Here is a 19,734-nt window from a genome sequence, read left to right as displayed (position 1 = left end):
AGACAAGTTGTCTTGTATGTTCACTATTTTATTTAAGGACAAACTTGCAATAAGAAACCTATGTTTAATGTACTCTAAAAAAAATTGTTAAGATAAAGCCAATAATGCAATTATTTGTGGTTCCCTTTATTTAAAAAAGTACCGAAAAGTATCGAAAAGTATCGAAATAATTTTGGTTCCGGTACCAAAATATTGTTATCAGGACAACACTACGTTGTATCAATATTTTGTGCCTGCTGGGCTGTTTGGCCTTGTTAACCTAAAAAAAAAACATATCGATCCATTCTTTTTCTTCCAAATTGGTTGATATTCTGCACAAACATTCATTTTTGTTCTTACCTTGTCCTCCGGAGGTTTTGTTGTTGCCGGCAGCAGGCCCAGAAACTTGTCTCTGCAGAGCAAAAGCAATCATTTGATTAGCGGGTTAAGACTTTTGCACCGCGCTGCAATATCCCCTAACCCCTCACTCTTGCAATATCCGTCATCCAACTGTATTATTTGAATATTAGACTTTTTTAGCATGAACTATAACACATCACGCTTGTTTTGCACGTCTTCCATCACATTCTGCTCTTGTTTGCTTCTCCTTCCACATCTGCCTCTCGTTAAATAATTCAGCATCAAGCATCCGTCTCACAAGTGATGTCCCAGAGCATGTGTTTACAATGGCCTCTGATGGCCCATCTATCTTCACAGCCACGGTGCATCAACAAAGCCGCCCTACAAGCCTTCATGGGAATATTGCCGTCTTCATGTAAAATTCACAAGATGGACGACGGCATGAGCGAGCGATGGAACGATAGTCAAAACGTTTCCGCACAATCAAATTAAAGTGTCTCTCTACTTGTCGGCGAGGCAGACAACTTTATTGCGGCGTGGCCGACAGGCGGCCGGCTGGTGTTTCGAGCGAGAGCGCAGGCCGGGTGGGAGCTGCGATGACAGAGCAAGATCGATACCAACCCTCTGCAGTTAAGACTTGGTTATACAATCATTGGCAGCGGGGAGATTGATGACTAAAATCAACTCTGCAGCAAAGAAGGGGAGGAGAGGAAGAAGGGCAAACGTCTTTGAAGCCAAAACGGAAAAGTTGCACACTTTCAGATTAAACATATGCAATGGAAAAATCCTAGAGCAGGGGTCACCAACGCGGTGCCCGCGGGCACCAGGTCGCCCGTAAGGAACAGATAAGTCGCCCGCGGGCCTGTTTAAAAAAAAATGTAAAAAAAAAAAAAATTTTTTTTTTTTTTTTAAATTAAATCTACATAGAAAAAACACAAGATACACTTTCAATCAGTGCATCAACCCAAACAACCTCCCCCATGCACACTCATCCACACCCACTCACACAAAAGGGGTTATTTCTTTCTGCTACCAATATTCTGGTTCCCACAACATAGACAACACATCTGCAAGGGACACAGTCCCTGAAGCACACATGATTGTATAGGCTGCTGGTTCACTAACATTTTCATTAATTACTATTTTTTATGTAATTATTTGTATATTGTTTTACTTTCTTTTTTATCCAAGAAAATGTTTTTTATTTATTTATCTTATTTTATTTTATTTTTAAAAAAAGGGCCTTATCTTCAACAGACCAGGTTGTCAATGAAATTAGATTTGTTTAAAGGGTTTTTTAAACCAGGCCCAGTCCAGATAATGTCCAAGTCGGACTCAGCAACACACACCTTCATTCATGTACACAGAAAAAAATTAGGGAACACAACAGATTGCATATAATTTATAAACAAAATTACATTTTCAAAATAAGCATTTATGTACAGTCCAGATTATGTCCAGGTCACTCAAATTAGGGAACACAACAGATATCATATAATCTATAAACATAATTATACTTTCAAAATAAGCCTTTGAGGACTTCTCATCTTTTTTTTTATGTTTTTTGGCATCATTATCGTTTTCAACCATGTAACTTTCTAAAGTTAGAAAATAATGGATAAATGTTTTAAAGAAAGTAATACTAAGTGAATATCTGTTTTTGGCCTTAAAAATAAACATTTTACAGAGTACTATAATTAAATTGACTAAATCATGATTGTCAATGAACTCTCCTAAAATAACAGAAACCACATTAAGCTTCATAAACAAACCAATCTTTAAACACATTTTTTCAACTTCCACCCAAAACAAAGACACAATATGACAATACCAAAACAAATGCAGGGTGGATTCGGGCTCCTGACAACAAAATCGGCAATCATCTGACTCTGTCATATTCCATAATTTTAACATTTTCCCTGTGGGTAAGAAGTTATAAATAATTTTAATTTGAAAATAACGATTTTGCACATCGATAGTGGTTTTATAGATTAGTTTGAATATGGCATCCCATGGCGACGGGCAGTCAAAAAAGTCCTCCCATTTTCCATTTGTGTTGTATGAGGCAGCCTTCAAAGATTTCTTTATCAAATAAAAATTATATATTTTTCTATTTATTTTAGTTCCTTTTTGCCAACTAGAATTTCTTATTAGAGGTTTACTAACTAATAATTTAGTAGTTCCATAATTAATTATTTGTTTCCATCTTTTCCCAATTACTCCAGTTAGTTGATAAAATGAAAAGCTTGAGCAAGCATCACCATACATAGCTCTAAATTCATCATACTTCATAATTTTACCATTCTCATTGATAATATCATTGACAAAAATGATTCCTCTTTCAAACATATTTTTCCAAAAGAAAAGCTTTCCATCTATTACAATATTAGAGTTCATCCATATTAACTGCTGCAAAATATCGTCTCTTTTTTCTGGCACATAAAATTGAAAACACCACTATGAGTGGATTGTTTCATTTATGAACCCCGCCATGTTTCCCAGCAGACTCTCTGGGAGGGGATCACTTGTAAAAAAGGATACAATTTCTTTTGATGCAGTACATGTTTTTTGTCCAACAGGACATTTGTGTACCACTCAATGTTTAAATACATCTTTGGAACAATTGATGCTTTTAAAGACAGACACATAGCTTCAAGGTTGAGAAGTTTCAGGTCCCCATATTCATACTCTTTGTACAAAACCTTTCTTTTAATCTTTTGTGGTTTGCCGTTCCAGACAAAATCGAAGACCCTCCGCTCATAAATCTTAAAAAAGTTTTGTGATGGAGCTGGTAATGACAAAAACAAATAAATAAATTGAGGAATAAGTAATGAGTTGGCAATAGACATTTTACCATACAAGGTTAGGGATTTCCCTTTCCATAATTGCATAATTTTGTCCAGCTTTCTTAGTCGATTATCATAATTTACTGAGCCTAGATCTTCCAGATTTTCTGGGACAACAAAACCAAGTATGTTAACTGGTCCATCTGTCCACAAAACAAGCACTTTGCATTCCATTCGAAAGGACGTTCCCTTTAGATTTCCGATCCTTAACATTTTACATTTATCATAATTAAGCTTAAGGCCAGATTGCTGTGAAAATATGTCCAAAAGATTAAGAAGGTTCCGCAAACAATGAGGAAAAATCTTATCTTTGTGAATCAGCCTTTTCTGACATGAACTTCATCAAGAACAAACACAGAACACGCCTCACTGATGCACATCTGCAAGACTCACTCAGAGTTGCAGTGTCAACTTACACACCAGAGTACAACACACTAGTTAACAGCATGCAATGCCAGGCTTCCCACTAACTGACAAAGAAACAGATAACAGATTTGGTGTCCAGTTCAAAGTGTGACATGATTTAAAAATTTGAGAGTTTACTTTTGTATTTTACATGAGTTATTATTTGTACAAACATGGTGCAAAGTAATTTATGATTTGTTGAAAAAAAATGTTAGTGGCTAGCTAGTTAAAATGGGATATTGTGATTTCACAAGCTGTCTTAGAAGTGATCATTTGAAAATGTTCAATTTGAAAAATGTGCACTTAGAGAAAATATAAAAATAAAGTGTTGCATATTGATATTTATCTGTTTCTATATATATTTATTGTGAGAAATCATTAAGATGATCAGTGTTTCCACAAAGATAAATATCATTAATTATTAATAATAACAGAGTTAAAGGTAAATTGAGCAAATTGGCTACTTCTGGCAATTTATTTAAGTGTGTATCTAACTGGTAGCCCTTCGCATTAATCAGTACCCAAGAAGTAGCCCTTGGTTTTAAAAAGGTTGGTGACCCCTGTCCTAGAGCATAGTAACAGCTGTGGTAATGCATGGATAGGGATGTAACAACAACAACATTTGATATCATTTTTTGATAAAAATATTGCGGTTATTATTATTGTGGGGGTATATGTGCTCAAAAAGTACTTATACACATTCTAACGAAAACAAATAGAGCCAAAGCCCTCCAATTTGCATGTTATTAGTTTTCTTATGCTTCACTGATAAGAGTGTTCTGGCGTCCTACTCCGCCCAAGACCCAACCTCCGGGCTGATTTATAAAGCACCAGTTCCATTGGCAGCAAAACAGGCCCAGAGCATAATACTACCACCACCATGCTTGACGGTAGGCATGGTGTTCTTGGGATTAAGGGCCTCACCTTTTCTCCTCCAAACATATTGCTGGGTATTGTGGTCAAACAGCTCAATTTTTGTTTCATCTGACATCCCATGGACAATGATAAGACCTTCTGGAGGAAAGTTTTGCCAAGGGACATGTAACCAAATATTAACATTGCTGTATGTATACTTCTGGCCCAGCAGATTTGGTCTCATTTTCAGTAGACCCATTATAAATTCATAAAAGAACCAAACTTCATAAATGTTTTTTGTGACCATAAAGTATGTGCTCCAATCACTCTGTCACAAAAAAATAAGAGTTGTAGAAATTATTGAAAACTCAAGACAGCCATGACATTATGTTCTTTACAAGTGTATGTACATTTTGACCACAACTGTATACATACTGTATATATACTTATACATATATGCATACATACATATATGCATTCATATATATATATATATATATATATATACACACACACACAAAGGATTATATACAACGTTCTTACAACCAAACAAACACCTTCCTTCCACCTGTCTTGTTTTAAGAAAAAGCAACAACTGGTACTGAGCAGCAGTTGCCAGTGACTCTTAAAGGCCTACTGAAACCCACTACTACCGACCACGCAGTCTGATAGTTTATATATCAATGATGAAATCTTAACATTGCAACACATGCCAATACGGCCGGGTTAACTTATAAAGTGACATTTAAAATTTCCCGGGAAATATCCGGCTGAAACGTCGCGGTATGATGACGTATGCGCGTGACGAAGTCAGTTTAACGGAAGTTATGGTACCCCGTAGAATCCTATACAAAAAGCTCTGTTTTCATTTCATAATTCCACAGTATTCTGGACATCTTTTGCAATTTGTTTAATGAACAAAGAAGGCTGCAAAGAAGACAGTTGTAGGTGGGATCGGTGTATTAGCAGCGGACTACAGCAACACAACCAGGAGGACTTTGTTGGAGAGCAGACGCGCTAGCCGCCGACCTCACCTTGACTTCCTACGTCTCCGGGCCGCCAAACGCATCGGGTGAAGTCCCTCGTCCTTCTGCCGATCGATGGAACGCAGGTGAGCACGGGTTTTGATGAGCAGATGAGGGCTGGCTGGCGTAGGTGGAGAGCTAATGTTTTTAGCATAGCTCTGTGCGGTCCGGTTGCTAAGTTGCTAAGTTAGCTTCAAAGGCGTCGTTAGCACAGCATTGTTAACCTTCGCCAGCCTGGAAAGCATTAACCGTGTATTTACATGTCCACGGTTTAATAGTATTGTTGATTTTCTATCTATCCTTCCAGTCAGGGGTTTATTTTTTTTGTTTCTATATGCAGTTAAAGCACAATGCTATCACGTTAGCTCGTAGCTAAAGCATTTCGCCGATGTATTGTCGTGGAGATAAAAGGCACTGAATGTCCATTTCGCGTTCTCGACTCTCATTTTCAAGAGGATACAGTATCCGAGGTGGTTTAAAATACAAATCCGTGATCCACAATAGAAAAAGGAGAGTGTGGAATCCAATGAGCCAGCTTGTACCTAAGTTACGGTCAGAGCGAAAAAAGATACGTCCATCACTGCCTCTCAAGTCCTTCACTGTAACGTTCCTCATCTACGAATCTTTTATCCTCGCTCAAATTAATGGGGTAATCGTCACTTTCTCGGTCCGAATCTCTCTCGCTCCATTGTAAACAATGGGGAATTGTGAGGAATACTAGTTCCTGTGACGTCACGCTACTTCCGGTACAGGCAAGGCTTTTTTTTATCAGCGAGCAAAAGTTGCGAACTTTATCGTCGATTTTCTCTACTAAATCCTTTCAGCAAAAATATGGCAATATCGCGAAATTATCAAGTATGACACATAGAATGGATCTGCTATTCCCGTTTAAATAAAAAAAAATCATTTCAGTAGGCCTTTAATTGTGACATAATGAATACAATCTTGTGAAGTTCCCACACCCGACCATTCTTGAGTTCGGCCCTCTTTAAACGCGGTTTAAGGCCACTTAATAATTAAACAAAATGGTCAAGATGTAACTGTGAGGTAAAGGTTGGTGTTGAATAAGAGCTGTCACACTGAAGCCATATCTACACAAACACAGATACGTTCTTAATCACACATTTCATACACTCCAATGTTAAACAAAAACTGCATCAATTCCAGTGAAGTAAACATTTCTTGGCTGTTAATATACTGAGCCATTAGATGTATGATGCTGTGTAGATGATCTTTAAAATCATTTATTTGGAGCCCAGCAATGAGTGTTTCTTAAGGCACATCCTGATCCAATACTGATGTCTGTCCGATATCAGCAATAAAACAAGTATCAAATTATATCGACTTGCATCTAAAATCTCTGATATAAGCTCTGATCCTGCCTCGTGTTAACTTGTGCAAAGCTGAGCAGCCAGTACACATCTAAATGTCTTCCAATAAGAACACAAGTTAGCTTTTTTATACTATTTTAAGTTAAGTCGTTTCCAAAAGGAAAACAAGGTAAAATATAGGCTTCTAAGAGCTAGCAGCTGCGCAACAGCTGAGCACACAATAGCACACAGCTAGACATACGTAATAAGTGTTAAACACATTTGTCAATACAAACTTTTATCGAATAATAATAATAGTTGCATATTACTTACACATACAAAGTCTCCAAGGCAGAAGCGTATTAGAGAGTATCCAGTAACAAATGGGTTCGGATCATTCAACTTGAGCTTAACTTAATGAATTTTTGTCGCCATTAGGTGTCCCCAAAAATGTATTACCACTCCACTTCAACTTAAAGACTGCATACGTTCATTCCAGACGGTCAATGATAGGGGTGTGAATCTTTCGGCACCTAACGATTGGATCCGTTGTGATTCCTGGGGTGAGGATTTGATTCAGAATGGATTTTTGATTTAACACGATATCAAACCGATTCTCGCAATGTATTATTTGGTGAAATAATGCAACTTTTTCAAAACAGGTTACAGGTTAGAAAAGCTCCTTCGGATGGCATGAAAACGGCATAAAAACGTGCTTTTAAAAATTTGAAAAATTAAAAAAAAAATTTAAACAATTAAAAAAAATTATGAATCCAATTAGAATCGGGATGATTAAAAATCGCAATTCAGATGTGATTGGATTTTTTGGAGCATACTTAGTCAATAAATCGTTTTTCTATACCTATGATTGTTCTTTCATTTGATCAAACCTTCTCTAACATTCCACACTATAACATATCAAAGTATGTTTGATTTGTGCTGATATCGGATCAATACCGGTATCGACCAATACTCAAGGCTTTAATATCGGCAGCATATCAGACGTACAAAAAAAAGTCTTAGAAAAGATATAAGCGCTCATCCTTCATACTGTTTACATATCGCTACATGAAACGTCAATTACATTAAAATCTATAAAGATGGTCCACGCTGTCTTCTTCCTTGTGAATTATATTTTTTGTATGTTATATGTTGGTGTTGGAATACTAAAACGGGGGAATACACAGGGCTTGTGCTGGTAACCAAACCGAGACAGGAAATGATTAATCCATTTAGCGGCAACGTACGTGCTTGCATCCTTAGGAGAGTCGCCAGCGTCTCTCCCTGCAACCACGTCGTTGTAATCCCCGCTTGTGCCAAGGTTTCCTATTTGTTCATGTCAGGAAGGCCTGCCATCCCCCTAATAGCAGAGGACTCCACCAGGCATCGTACTATTTGTCCTCTTTCCTCAGCGTGTCTCGCGACATTATTAATTCAGCACTTTTCATGAATTTCAAACAGCAGAGTGTTTGTTTTGATGTCAGGGTGAGGAAGTAAGGGATGATGGCGTTTGGAAGTGTTTTGTTTTTGTTTGTGGTCAACCATCGTCTTTGAGTGTATGTAATAAACCGATCTGACTGATGTATTTTTCAGGTACGGTGGATTCCATATATATTTGCAGATGTTTGGTAAAAAAAATGTTTCCTCCGAAAATAGAAAAAACCCAAAAGAAAAATTACAAAATACATATATACAAAATGTATAAGTATGTTCTAATTAGGCTGTGTTTATGGGCCTTTCAACAAAGTTTATTCGCCACTCGCGGGTTGTCTCGGTCCGTAACCATCCTGGGGGTTTATTGTATATACCACTATTTCTCACTGGCACTCATCGAGGGCGGACGCTCCCCCCTCCTCTCCTTTATCGCTCCTGCTGGCTTCTTTGTCTTGTCTTGTCTTGTCTTAATTTTCTTGTTGCCTCTTTTTGCACTGCTCTCCAAATCTAAACATTGGAACTATTTAACTGGCCTCAACAAAATTGACAAGATCTTGGGTTTGGGGGAACCTGGTTGTCGCGACGGAGTGGTTGTTGCTGGACACACGACGAACTCTTGGGAGAAGAAGGAGTGCCGCGTGCCTGGCGACCCTTTCAGATTTTAGGTTGTCCTGAAGAATTTGGAGGTAATCCTCCTTTTTCATTGTCCCATTTACTCTCTGTAAAGCAGCAGTTCCATTGGCAGCAAAACAGGCCCAGAGCATAATACTACCACCACCATGCTTGACGGTAGGCATGGTGTTACAGGGATTAAAGGCCTCACCTTTTCTCCTCCAAACATATTGCTGGGTATCGTGGCCAAACAGCAACATTTTTGTTTCATCTAAACCCCCGATCTTTCCTCCAGAAGGTCTTATCTTTGTCCATGTGATGTTAGATGAAACAAAAATTGAGCTGTTTGGCCACAGTACCCAGCAATATGTTTGGAGGAGAAAAGGTGAGGCCTTTAATCCCAGAAACACCATCCTACCGTAAAGCATGGTGGTGGTAGTATTATGCTCTGGGCCTGTTTTGCTGCCAATGAAACTGGTGCTTTATAGAGAGTAAATGGGACAATGAAAAAGGAGGATTACCTCCAAATTCTTCAGGACAATCTAAAATCATCAGTATATATACACATTATATAAATATATACATATATATATATATACACTACCGTTCAAAAGTTTGGGGTCACCCAAACAATTTTGTGGAATAGCCTTCATTTCTAAGAACAAGAATAGACCGTCGAGTTTCAGATGAAAGTTCTCTTTTTCTGGCCATTTTGAGCGTTTCATTGACCCCACAAATGTGATGCTCCAGAAACTCAATCTGCTCAAAGGAAGGTCAGTTTTGTAGCTTCTGTAACGAGCTAAACTGTTTTCAGATATGTGAACATGATTGCACAAGGGTTTTCTAATCATCAATTAGCCTTCTGGGTCAATGAGCAAACACATTGTACCATTAGAACACTGGAGTGATAGTTGCTGGAAATGGGCCTCTATACACCTATGTAGATATTGCACCAAAAACCAGACATTTGCAGCTAGAATAGTCATTTACCACATTAGCAATGTATAGAGTGTATTTCTTTAAAGTTAAGGCTAGTTTAAAGTTATCTTCATTGAAAAGTAGAGTGCTTTTCCTTCAAAAATAAGGACATTTCAATGTGACCCCAAACTTTTGAATGGTAGTGTATATATATATATATATGTATATATGTATATATATATATATATATATATATATATATATATATATATATATATATATATATATATATATATATATATATATATATATATATATATATATATATATATATATATATATATATATATATATATATATATACAGTATATATGTATACACATTCGGGTTCTACGGTATACCGGTCCTAATAAAGTACCGCGGCACTAATGAATTAAAAAACGGTACTATACTGCTTTTGAAAATACCTGTATTTTTATTTTTTAATCAATGGTGACAATTGCTGGCAAAAAAGCCTCGGCGCATGTTAATCAACACACACACAGCACTTGCAAGGAAAACGTTTAGACAGGCAAAAATATAAGATTTGTGTCACTTGAAGGCAAAAAAATTAGATTTGGTGTGCAGAGTAAACACAGCCATAGAGTGAAGGCCACTATTTGATGTTATACAAACATTAAAGTCACTGACAGTATTTTACCAGGTGACTTGAAGTTAAAGAATAGAAATATATGAACACCTTCGTGTAGTCGCATTGGTTATCCATGGTTAGGGTCTAGCAGGGTTGCGGCTCCCGAGACCTAACTGGAGGCCATGGGAGTGTTGGTTGCTCAGTGCACTGAGGTGACGATGAGGAGCAAGAGTATCACACTCCTCAGGGTGGCGGCGAGGAAGAAGGATAAGAAGAAGCGTCACGCCTCAGCAGCTCTGGGACTGAGCCAAGTTTAAATTGCCATAACAGCGGGGCTCCACGAGCAAGATTACTGAGCGGGACGAGGCTCTAAACACACGCACGCGCGCACACACACTCATACACACACACACACATGTGGACGAACAAATCAACTTACCCGGGGGCAAAATGTACACACAAACAAGTGGATGTGTGAAGCGAGAAAGCTGTAATTACACCGATGAGAGTGATGGAGAGCAGTGAGATTCATATTGAACCTCTCGTTTATCATTAGTGGCCTCGGAGGGACACATTGAGGTGAATTTGAAACACACACACACACACACACACACACACACACACACACACACACACACACACACACACACAACACGCACACACTCTTGTATTTCTTACGTTCTTGAGACCTCCGAAAAATGCCTACCTCTTTAGGACCACCTTTTCTAGATATGTAAAGATTTGTATTTACAACATTAATCATATATACATACTATGCAAATATAAAAACGCTTGTTGTGAAAAATGAGTTGGAATTTCACAGGAAAAAGGTCCCAATTTCACAAGAAAAACTTTGAAATTTGGCAGTATTATAATAAAATTCCTCATTTTACTCAACCGCAAGTCAAAATTTTACAACGAAAAACGGAACATTTGTGCAATATTATGATAAAAAGTTGGAATTTTATTCAATAACAGTCACAATTTTTACAAGAAAAGCTTAAAATGTTGGCAATTTTATGGTAAGAGTCGTAATTTTACTCGACAAAAGTCACAATTTTATAAGAAAACCTTAACATTTTGGCAACATTATAATAATAATCGGAATTTCACTTGGCAAAATGATGACAAAAGTCGTCATTTCACTAAAAAAATGTCACTATTTGACAAAAACAACAAAACAATTGGCAATGTTGTGATACAAGTCAGAATTTTATATGACAAATGTCGCCATTTTGCATTAAAATGTAACAATTTTACATTAAAAAAAGTAATAATTTTACAAGAAAATATTGCCATATTACAGAAACAGAAAGAATATGAGAAATTGTTTCCAATTTCTTAAGAAAGAAGTCGACACACTGTGAGAAAAAGACTGCTTTCAGTTAATTATTTTTTTTAATTTAATTTTTTGTTATTTATTTCAAGTTATTACAGTATGTCACTATATCCTTATTTGTTTAGTTTTTTAAAAATTAATTTTGGCCAAAGGGGGCACGTTTCAATTTCTTACAAACTTGTTATTACATATGTTGGCCAGAGGGGGAGCACTTCAAATTTTTACACACACTTTTAAAACTGACACAGTCAATTTGAAAAATCCCTCCTTTTTGGGACCACCCTCATTTTGATAGATTTCACCACCAGGGGTGCAAATGAGACATTCTCTATTGGATGGAATGGTTTTCCGTTTTGGGACCATGATTTATGTCCTAACTTGTTCCTCATATGGAAGGTACTTTTCCTTGTTGATGTCTCAAGAAGGGTAGAAATACAAGAACACACACACACACACACACACACACACACACACACACACACACACACACACACACACACACACACACACACACACACACACACACACACGAATAAATACACAACATGCGACTGTGGTCTGCATAGAGTGTTGTGCCCCTGGGCTCACAATTAGGATACTTCAAGGGGAAAATATGAAAGCGCACAAATACAGGCAGGAAACAGACACACAAACACACCCAAACACACACACACAGGATGAGTCAAGCAGAATTTGTACTGCGCTTATATTGTAAGCACACTGCACATCAGAGAATAATGTATCTTCACTGCGATTGGCCAATCATCAGAACACATGACATTATTATCTCTTTATTTAGACACCGTTCCTTCCTCCTAACCTTATTATTATCATCGCTTATTGGACGCCGGATGCAAGACCTCATCCACAAACAACCTTGTTTGTGTTGTTTGCGATGCAACATAGCGGCCCTTAGTGATAGTTCTTAAAGGGGAACTGCACTTTTTCGGGAATTTTGCTTATCGTTCACAATCATTATGAGAGACAAGAACACACATCGTTTTTTTTTTATTCAAAGATGATAAAAAACGCTTTGAAGGTGCACCTTTGTAGCCTTCAAAGCCCTCTAAAACTACTTCAAAACTTTCCATCAACGTTGTATATACACACTGCAAGTATATATATAATGTATTAACAGACACGTTCATAACAATATGTAATATGTACAATATTTACTATATTTTGGTCATTTTAATCATTGCTAGAACTAATTCTTTGGCACATGTATTTGTGTTTCCATAGAATGCACGTCCCACTTCAATTATTCGCTTGTGTGTCTTCTAATCATGGCAGACTTGGTAACAAACAACGAAGACGACTATTTTTGGTCAAATGAGGATTCACAACCTTATCTTTTTGAAGCTGAATATACTGAGGATGAACTACTGCTTCTAGAAGCCATCACGGAGAAAGAGTGAGACGTTGGAGCAGACGGACGCTGACAGAGTGAGGTGAAAGTGAATCGAAGCTGCAAAATGTGGAATTTGGAGCCAAACTATTTCGACATAAATGGATTACTTACCCAAAATCAACAGGAAACAACGTCCCCGGCCAGCTGAACCAGACGAACAACTGTCCATCAAGTGAGTCACTTTAATATCGATCATGATACACGCAGCACATCATGCGTGTTATTACAACTACAGTACATACGCTCTCTGGCTAGCTGTGTACAAACAAAACATGAATTGTGGGCTTATACTTTACATATACCGTAATATGATTGTTCAAGTTTTTCAGTCAGTACAGATTGGTGTCCTATCGCATTGTGTTGTGCATTATGAACTAGCTTATCTAGTTACTACTACGCGGGAAAAAAAGAGTACTTCAGTGTTCGCTCTTACAATAACAATGTTACTACAGCTTGGTTAATATACAGGTTATCGACGTATGAAGTATTGTTGACGGTTTTGAATGCATTTTTAAAATGCTTTAGAGGTAGAATTGATTGCTCCCATTAGTTGCATTGCTAGCCACCAAGAAGGAGACCATTTTTACAAGTTAGAATGCAAAACAAACAATCTTCTTGTCTCACATAAGGATTGTGAACGATAGGCAAAATTCCCACCAAAAAGTGCCGTTTCCCTTTGAAATATCTAAAAACAAAAATGTTTGTACTGATCTTTATGTTAAACCGTTCACTAAGGTGAAGTCTTCGATCATAAAAGACGAGAAGAATGTGAGGAGATGAAAAATCAACCGTAATGCAAAATTCAAGGCTGTTATTTATTTATACAAATTCAAAAATGCATTGTTTATAAATCATTTTTAAACTGTAAGGAAGGACATCACAGTGACATTCTTCCCTGCTTCAACACCACTTGGGAGTAACGCCTGCAGAGAGACTCCAGGCCTATAGACACTACACCACTACACCAGGGCAATGGTCATATCCCCCCCCCCCCCCACCCCACGCTTTTGGCGCCACTAAAACCCCACTGAGGAGATGGAAGGATGCGGCGCACTTTAGATGGCATAAGCCTGCCCTCGTAGCTTCCTCCCGTGTCTTTGGTGCAAGTTTTGTAGTTTCTGTGTAACATGTTTACCGTAATTTTCGGAGTATAAGTCGCTCTGGAGTATAAGTCGCACCGGCCGAAAATGCATAATAAAGAAGGAAAAAAACATATATAAGTCGCACTGGAGTATAAGTCGCATTTTTGGGGGAAATGTATTTGATAAAACCCAACACCAAGAATAGACATTTGAAAGGCAATTTAAAATAAATAAAGAATAGTGAACAACAGGCTGAATAAGTGTACGTTATATGAGGCATAAATAACCAACTGAGAACGTGCCTGGTATGTTAACGTAAAATATTATGGTAAGAGTCATTCAAATAACTATAACATATAGACATGCTATACGTTTACCAAACAATCTGTCACTCCTAATCGCTAAATCCCATGAAATCTTATACGTCTAGTCTCTTACGTGAATGAGCTAAATAATATTATTTGATATTATACGGTTATGTGTTAATAATTTCACACATAAGTCGCTCCTGAGTATAAGTTGCACCCCCGGCCAAACTATGAAAAAAACTGCGACTTATAGTCCGAAAAATATGGTATGTGTGCTTACGGCTATCGAGTTTTTTTCTTGGCCTCAGTCTAAGAGTCCAGTTTGAGATTGACTTTTTTTTACTCATCCCTAACCCCCACAAGTATAAAAAAACCATTTTATTCCATTAAAAAATACCGATTCGCAAGTAGAAACACAATTTTCTTTAAGTTAAAACTTTTGGCAACACTATGCCACCCTTTTGGCAGTAATATTCAATGCTGCGGTGAAAACAAGCTCAACCTGTAAGTTTTATCCTCTTCTGTCTGCTATTTTACTCTGCACTCTTTTTCTTCTTCTTCTTTGTTATTTTTGGCGGACGGCACCATGCGCAAATAACAGTAGCTCTGATGGCCTTAAATTGACTTGTTGTAGTGCAGTGGTCCCCAACCCGGTTCCGGTCCGTGGATCGATTGGTACCGCACAAGAAATTTAAAAAAAATATATATATATGTATACATAAATATATATTTTTTTTAATTAAATCAACATAAAAAAACACAAGATACACGTATAATTAGTGCACCAACCCAAAAAACCTCCCTCCCCCATTTACACTCATTCACACAAACGGGTTGTTTCTTTCTGTTATTAATATTCTGGTTCCTACATTATATATCAATATAGATCAATACAGTCTGAAGAGATACAGTCCGTAAGCACACATGATTGTATTTTTTTATGACAAAAAATATATATATATAAAAAAATAAAATAATACCATCCCCCACCGGTCCGTGGGACAAATTTTCAAGCGTTGACCGGTCCGCAGTTACAAAAAGGTTGGGGACCACAGTTGTAGTGTGCAAATTACGAGTGCAAGAGTGCGGATCGCGCAGGGTGGAATACTACTGCCAAAAGTTTTAACAAAAGCAACTTGTTTTGTACTTGTAAATTGATTTTTTTACTTGCAGATTTTTTTTTTTAACTTGTGATTCATTTTTTCAATTAAATACCTTTTTTTTTCTATTTGCAAATCGTTATGCGTTAGTAAAAAAACTAAAAACTTTTGTGTGTTTGTGAGTTTTGGCAGTAATTTCACTCCATAAAATTCCCCTTGCATTATTATTATTGATGAGGCACTTGCACTGTGTATACTGTCGTATGTATGGAAGCCTTCTTGACCAATGAAACACACATCATGCACAAAAGCATGAAACATGTATATTGGAAGAAATAAGTCCTTGGTTTCTAAGCAACATGTTGCCTCATTCGCCTCTGAAAGGTGGTGTCGAGCATGAGAATGAACGATGTTAAAACTGCTCAGTAGGAGTCAGTCTGTATGCGCTCCTCTCCTTCAACTACTCTCTCGTCGTGTGTGAAAGCTTCCAAACGCACGTTTTATCTGTGCAAGCAGCAGTTACGTAAAACCCACCGTCATGAAGGCCAAAGGGCATCGAGAAGAAAGAAATGTTGCCAAATCCGGAGCTGGATCAATAAGTCCACTCTGCAGAGGAGATCTTCTCCTCCGTTTGGTAAACGCAAGGTGAAGTATTGTTTGTAGCGCAACAAGGAGGTGAATAATTACGTATAAACTTTGACTTACACCAAAGAACTGCCTTAAACATATTTTACTTGGCAAGTATCAGTATTTTTGCTACCTCCACTTACCATGTTTAGCTTTGAACTTGTAGCTTGTACTCACAAGTACTTGGATTGTGGCCTACATGACTTTGGTTTTTGGTTTTACAATATAACTAAAACAAGTATTTAATACAAATATGTCTCTAATGTATTTTATTTTCATAAAAAGAATACCATCTCTGGTTTTCCTGCATACTACTAGATGTACTTGTACCACTGTATGGCATCATAGACTAATTATTCTAGACCAAGGGTGTCCAAAATGCTTTTTTTTTTTTTTAATGGATATTTTAAAAAATACAATTAAACAAGAACATTTTAGTCAGGGAATACTAATAAAACTGTACTCCATTGACAGCAATTGACAACAAATTCACAATAGAAACTACAAAAGCATTTGGAAAGCGCAGACCCCTGCCAGGCCTTTCCTCTCAATAATAACAAAGTCTTGAATCCAGACAGTGATCATTCCCTTAATGTAATAAACTATACCCGCTGCGTTCTATAGTCCGCAAAATACAGTAGATGAAAATCCGCCCATAACTTTTTAAGCTGCCGGAATGAAAGAAATGGAGAGAACACTTTTGTCAGTCATCTGCTGTCTTTGTCTCTGTGGGTGGAGGCAGGATAGATAGATAGATAGATAGATAGATAGATAGATAGATAGATAGATAGATAGATAGATAGATAGATAGATAGATAGATAGATAGATAGATAGATAGATAGATAGATAGATAGATAGATAGATAGATAGATAGATAGTACTTTATTGATTCCTTCAGGAGAGTTCCCTCAGGAAAATTAAAAGACCACAAGCATATATACACACACACACACACACCAAAAGTTGAAGCTTGTGATGTAAACGTAATAAAAAAGGATCCTGATCAGCCCTGAAATATAATCAATTGTTCCTTATTGCGTTTTGGACAAGTTTAATGACAAAGCGCTAACAACGTTTTGAGTTAGTTTGTTAACTAACTGACAGACAAACCAACGACAACAATTCTTTTTTTTTTTTTTTTACTGTACTATGTATTGATGGTAAATCATCAATAAACATTGATTTGCCCGTACACACACTGAGTGACATCACAGGCAATCAGTGGTTCTGCAATAATGGCATCTATTTTCGTCTAATGACGCTTCAGCACCCACTGAAAACACTGCAAAAACTGAAATCGAAGTAAGATTAAATATCTCAAATAAGGGTGATATTTGCTTATTTTCTGTCTGATAAGATAATTCTTCTCACTAAGCAGATTTTATGTTAGAGTGTTTTACTTGTTTTAAGGGTTTTGGTCCTAAATGATCTCAGTAAGATATTACAGCTTGTTGCTGAGATTTTATGACCTATATTGAGTAAAACATGCTTGAAACTAGAATATCAAGTGTTGCAAAGCTGTGTCATCAACACTCACAAGTTTAAAACTACTTTTTTAAAGTAATCTAGTCTTATTTCAAGCATGAAAAAAAAAATCATGACTTTGACACAATTGTGTCTCATATTAAAACAGACGACAGCCAAATAGACTTTGCTGTTTTATTTTCAATGAAACAATAGAAAATACGTACTCATATAGTAGTACAGTTGTTATTAGTGAGAATATACTTATAGTAAGGTATTTTTGGGTTCATTGAGGTTAGCTAATTTTACTTGTTTTGGAAAGTCTTGAGAAGCCAAATTTTCTTGTTCTATTGGCAGATAATTTTGCTTAGTTCAAATAAAATACCTCAATTTTTTTTTTTTTTTTATTCTTGTTTTTGAACACTGACTTTTTGCAGTGAAGGCGGGACCTTGAAGGAGTAACACACTGACCACAGCTGTTACGCAATCAAGTAGCGGTTCCTGGAAGAACATTGTTTAAAGTCCGTGAGCTGACTATTTGGTGCCACGACAACGGCAAAAATTTCGAGTTTTCTTTCGAATTCTGATTGAATAAATATTTAATTTAGACAAAATCCCACTAAGGGATAAAACATTACATGGCCGTCTTTACATCTTTTTTTTTTCAACCCCCCCTCTCCCGTAACACGACCTAATGATCCTGGAAATTGACAAAATGCCAAGTTTCAGTGTTTCTTTCATTAGTGTGAGTGTTGTGCCATCGTCTTGATGATTACTTTCTCTACTATTTGGGATTGCAGCGACATTGGGAGCGGGAAAAGGAGAGAGAGAGAGAGAGAGAGAGAGGGATGAAGTTCATACATGCTCAGGATGGCTTCAGGTTCAATCAGCCAGCCAATTTACTCAAAGCAGAGATTGTTTCATTCTCCTTGACATGCTTTTAATCACCCGGTCCTTCGGTCCCTTTGTTTTTGTGCTGAAGAAACAATCAAAGCAATCTTGTGTGCACGGTGCGCTCACTTGATTAAAGGTACAGGTCAACATATAAGGTCTTGGCCAGGTCATTAGTGTAAAGATTTGTTCTCAATTGACTTACCTACAAGATAAGAGCTGTGGTCTCAGTTAACCTAAATCAAAAGTATTCAAATGATTTATGAATGTTTTTTTTTATGTGTTTCAATACCCAGTAGTGCGTAAATGTGTTTCTGTATGGTATTTGTCCAGCAATGGTCATGGGGCGACATCAATTATGGTATTTTTGAGAGGTAATCATTGAAGCAATGATTTGGAAACGTGCGGCCCACCACTGCAATTAAGGTATGTAAATAAATATTTAAAAAATGTTCGTACCGGTATATATCTGCAGCTTATAGTGTGTGTATATATATATATATATATAAAATTTGGTGGGTGCGGCTTAAATATCGGTGCATTCTATAGTCCGGACATATTGTATGTTGCTCACTAGCTGACAAACTGCAGAGGTAATAATAATAAAAGGGGAAAACAAGAGTAATGGCATGCACTGTAATGCACATTTTCCGGTTCTTCTGTCCAAAAAGATTTAGTTCTTACGGTGTCCCAGCTAAATCCTGCTACATGCAACTTCCTGTTTGTAAGCAGACAGAATAGAATCAATAGTCCGTCCTCTGCTGTGAAAAGCTTCTTAGTTTATAATCCGGGATACGCGACTCATAAGCAAGGTTGGCATCAAGCGACGATTGATGTTATGGCTTCAGCCCCTTCATCTGGATCAGCGACGTTGACCCTTTTGGACTAAAGGGAGGTCCAGAGGGAGGCCGGCCTGTTGCCAGGTGAACTCTCCCCCTGCTTGCGGGGGCATTTGGCATGACGCGAAGTAATAACTTGACCCAGATAATGCTGCTGTCTGCTTTTGTAGGCCAAGCGGCAGGAGAGCCTGCACATGAACTGCGAAGAAGAGCGGGGCTTAAACTGGGAGACTAAATATGAACAACATGATGATGGACCTGTCCTCTGCCTCTGGACAGGCATGAGATTCAAACACA

General features: G+C 37.3%; 1 protein-coding gene across 1 annotated transcript in view; it reads right to left on the bottom strand.

The window, feature by feature from the left end:
• The window catches only part of pcp4b (Purkinje cell protein 4b), a 68,563-nt gene that overhangs the window by 22,980 nt on the left and 25,849 nt on the right, over nt 1–19,734 (bottom strand). The window contains exon 2 of the mRNA XM_062062079.1: nt 340–391. Coding sequence (XP_061918063.1) covers nt 340–391 — 52 coding nt within the window. The remainder of the gene's footprint in view (nt 1–339; nt 392–19,734) is intronic.

Source organism: Entelurus aequoreus, linkage group LG10, assembly GCF_033978785.1.
Source record: "Entelurus aequoreus isolate RoL-2023_Sb linkage group LG10, RoL_Eaeq_v1.1, whole genome shotgun sequence".
Taxonomy (NCBI): domain Eukaryota; kingdom Metazoa; phylum Chordata; class Actinopteri; order Syngnathiformes; family Syngnathidae; genus Entelurus; species Entelurus aequoreus.
Note: the sequence above shows the minus strand (reverse complement) of the source record. Positions and strands in the feature narration are given on the sequence as shown.